Source organism: Gavialis gangeticus, unplaced genomic scaffold, assembly GCF_001723915.1.
Source record: "Gavialis gangeticus isolate Ggan-Ray unplaced genomic scaffold, GavGan_comp1, whole genome shotgun sequence".
NCBI lineage: Eukaryota > Metazoa > Chordata > Crocodylia > Gavialidae > Gavialis > Gavialis gangeticus.
In genome coordinates, this window is record NW_017729014.1 from 9,015,384 (window position 1) to 9,019,439 (window position 4,056).

The 4,056-nt window shown below is 44.4% G+C and overlaps 1 protein-coding gene across 1 annotated transcript in view; it reads right to left on the reverse strand.

The window, feature by feature from the left end:
- GABRD (gamma-aminobutyric acid type A receptor delta subunit) overlaps positions 1-3,487 on the reverse strand; it is a 21,150-nt gene extending 17,663 nt beyond the window's left edge. Inside the window, exon 1 of the mRNA XM_019511689.1 lies at positions 3,341-3,487. Coding sequence (XP_019367234.1) covers positions 3,341-3,449 — 109 coding nt within the window. The 5' untranslated portion in view covers positions 3,450-3,487. The remainder of the gene's footprint in view (positions 1-3,340) is intronic.
- Between the last annotated feature and the right edge of the window lie 569 nt (positions 3,488-4,056).

The window sequence follows — 4,056 nt, forward strand, 5'->3', positions numbered from 1 at the left end:
TAGTTAAGCATTCAGCTATAAGGTTCTCTGGAAGTAATCTCTCCAACATTATCTAACATAAGAAAACTTCACAACTTTTGAAATTAGCTGCTTCAGGAAGAAAATAACATTCCAGTTTACCAGACTGCCAGTTACCAGTGATTACAACATGAATAAATTGCCAGTGTATCTATATTCCCCATAGAATTTTCTCTGCCTTTGTGAGATTGAGACTTTCCTTCCATATGGGTACATGCTTCATTAAATTCACTGTTTTGTATATGGAGATCTCATGATCACTCGGAAGGAACACTAGAAATTGCAGTTGCCCAATGCTTTCTAAATGCCTATTATCTAAGTATGTTGCTGCAAATCTGCAAAGACTCCAGTGTCTACATATACTGATCACTCTATACACATGGTCCTCCTCTAATCTTTGGACCTGCTCAAATAGGAGGAAAAAAGGCCTCTAATTCCTGAGCTAGGAACAGCAGCTAAAACTCTGCAGGCCAGATACAAGACTGGCAAGATTATAAAACTGAGTGGTTATTTTTGATGTTTCCATTGTGGGGAACTCAATTTCAGACCTCCTGAAGGAGTCTGCTTTTAACAAAGTGCTTGAGCATCCACACTCTTAAAATTAGGCTTATCCAAAGTTTCTCAATTGTGCATCTAAATCACTAGTCACATTTGAATTTATATTTGCTTATAATATGCTTCAGTCAAATTGGACCTGAAGAGTCCAGAGTGGTTTTGCTTTTATTGTACTGAGTAACACCAAAGTCTATACATTTCCAGAACTGCTTGGTATTCATACACTGGTAGGTTTTATATTGTGATCATTACCATGGTGCCTGACTTCGTAGTGTCTTTCCTGACCCACACTCATAGAACCATTTGTTGTTTCACATGGTTGAAACACCCTCTTTTTTAACAGTAAAGAACCTGAATCAACCCTGAAACCCTCAACCCTTGGAGTGCCCTGAGACTGGATGCAGTTTCAAGATTTGTGGGTTAGACCTTCTCTCATTTTTAAGACAAAACTTAACAGACTTGCTGTGCAGGAAATCATGAAAATATTCTTGCCATCACCCCATAGTGTGTTTACATCAACTACGTTTTGCTTTGCTTCTGATTCTGACAGACTCAAGAATCACAGAATCATAGACATTAAGGGCTGGAAGGGACCTCAAAAGATCATTGCTCTGGGTAGGAATACTGCTGAGATCAAATGATCCCAGCAAGGTGTTTATCCAGTCTCCTTTTGAAGACTTCCAAGGTTGGGGACTGCACCACCTCCTTGCAAAGACTATTCCAGATTCTGGTCACCCTTACTGTAAGAAGTTCTTCCTTACATTCAACCTGAAACCATCTTCTAACAGTTTATGACCATTGCTCCTTGTCTTCCCCAGGATGCCTTAGTGAACAGTTTTTCTCCCAGCTCCCGATATTCACCCTATAGATGGCCACCAAGTCCCTCCTCAGTCTTTTCTTTCCCAAGCTGAACAGTCCCAGATCCCTTCGTCTTTCCTCATAAGGTTTGTCCTCCAGACCCTTAATCATTCTTGTGGCCCTTCCCTGGACCCTTTCAAGATTCTCCACGTCTTTTCTGAAGTGCAGCACCCAGAACTGGACACAGTACTCCAGCTGGGGTCTCACCAATGTTAAGTAGAGAGGAAGTATCACTTCCTTAGCTTTGCTTGCGATGCATTAGCTAATGCATCCCAGTATGCTATTAGGTCTGTTGACTACTGCATTGCATTGGTGGCTCATGTTCATCCTGTGATCAACCATAACCTTGAGGTCCCTTTCAGCCATCGTGCTGGCCAGAACATCTCCTCCTAATCTATATTGAGGTCGCTGGTTACTGCTCTGCAGGTGAAGCACTCTGCATTTATCCTTATTGAACTGCATCCAGTTTCACTCTACCAACCCGTCCAGCTTGTCCGGGTCCGCTTGGAACCACATCCTATCCCCTCGCATGACTGCTTTTCCCCTTAACTTAGTATCATCTGCAAAGTTGGCAGGGGTGCTTTCCACATCCTCATCTAAATCATTGATAAAGATGCGGAACAGCATGGGACCAAGAACTGAACCCTGTGGGCATAGGTGGCGGAAGGGCAGGAGGGCTAACCAGGCTCAGCCCCCACAAACTCAGGTCAGCAGGTAGGGTTGTAGTGCACCCCAGCCGCAGGCTGCTGCAGCAGGGGGGAGGGGTGGGCACACTCAGATACCCTGAGCACTCGGAGCTAGGATCACAGCTGGCCCAGCTGCAGGCAGTTAAGTTTTTATTTCAGTCTTTATCACTGCCTGGCCTTCGGAGTAGGGCAGGAGAGAGTGGGGTAGGTGCAGGGCAAATCATTCACCCTTGCCCTGCTCCCTTCTGCACTGCGGGGATTGTCCCTTGACCCAACCTGGCCAGGGCCCCATTCACTGTGAATGGGGCCCCGGCTCGGCTGGGTTGTGAGACAATTGGAGCCCAGTGGCTCCTCCAGGGGCACAGTGCCGGGGAGCCAAGTGGGGGGCATGTGGCCCCCCGATCTTTGCACAGGGCAAGGGCGGGCCACAGCTGCGAGCTAGGCTCTGCCTGCTTCCTGCCTCTGTGTCTTGCTGCTGCCATTGCTTTACAAGTGGTGTGGCGCAACGCCATGTACCTTGCTGCATGGCACCGTGCTGCTTTCAAAGCAGAGGCAGCAGCAAGATGCAGAGGAAGGGGGCAGACAGAGCCTAGCTCACAGCTGTGACTTGCCCTCACCCCATTTCTTTGGGCTGGCTGTAAGCCTGGCTTGCCATAATTCCTGTAGTACCGCCCTTACTGTTTCCTTTTGCCCCTCCTTACATTTTGACGAGTGGCAGTCAGCTCCGGGTCAGAGAGTCATCACCCCTCCCCAATTCAATCAATTCATCGAGTCATGGCAGGCAAGAACTGAGAGGAGCACTGACCTAATTGACTGACTGGCATCTATCCAGCATAAGAATGGCAAGTGAATGTCAATGGGACGCAGAGGTCTGCATCCGTACATGGTGATATCCCGACAACTTGTACATCAGATGAAGGAGAAAGGTGAGGTCTGAGAAACTTTGGCAGTACAAACATAAATTCAAAACCAAAATGGAAAAAACAAAACTTGTCTGAGGTTGTATTAATTGTCCTGAACTGCAAAGTGCCTCAGGCTCTTTGCAAAGGCTGACACAAGCAAGTACTTATTGTTATTTCTACTGTCCAAGAGCAAGGCAATTACAAACTCTTGATTTGAGTGTGTTTTTATCTGGCAAAGCACAGAGGTTCACATACATTTTTGCTGTTAGCTTGAGTGAAGAATTTTTTAGAAATCAGAAGAGACATAAATCAAACTCTTACCTCCAATCCCAGGCCTGAAATTCCGTGCATATCCTTTCATCAAATCATCCAGATTGGGTAACCAGGATATTTCAGTGTTGGAACCTATGTAATCCCCTATGTCATTCATTGCTCTAGATAAAGAAAACAAGTGCCTTTTAAAACTTCACCAAGTATAGAGAGATTAAAATGTGAAAGAAGGTAATTGGAGGCCTAAGCTTTAATTGTACATGCATTCCACTAAAGTCCAGCTGAAGTGTAATCAGGTCAGGTTGATTGGTAACTGATTAGGATAACGCTTTGTGGATAAGAGGACCATTTCACTCTATGAAGATGACAAGTTATGCTTAAATTAGAAAATAGTATACACTACTACAGGATAGTACAGATTATCTCTGGAAAATGAGGACAGCAGCAAACTTCTTTTAATTTATTTATCTCTCCCTCCCCAAATGAATAAAATCAAGGTTTAAACTACATGATTTATTTTCCTCTTAAGGAAAAATTTAATTAAAAAATTAGCTGGTTGAACTAAGTAAGGACAGCACTATTAATTCAACTTCCTTTTTTTCTGCTAATTGTTAAAAAAAATTAATGGGAAGCCATTTAGTTATAAATGTGTCCTGGGAAACCTTTAGGCCTGTGCGAAGTGGCTAGTATTCACTTCAGATTCGGCTGATTCGGGGGACAGTGATTCAATTCGGTGATTCGAATCACTGTCCTGATTCGATTCGGCC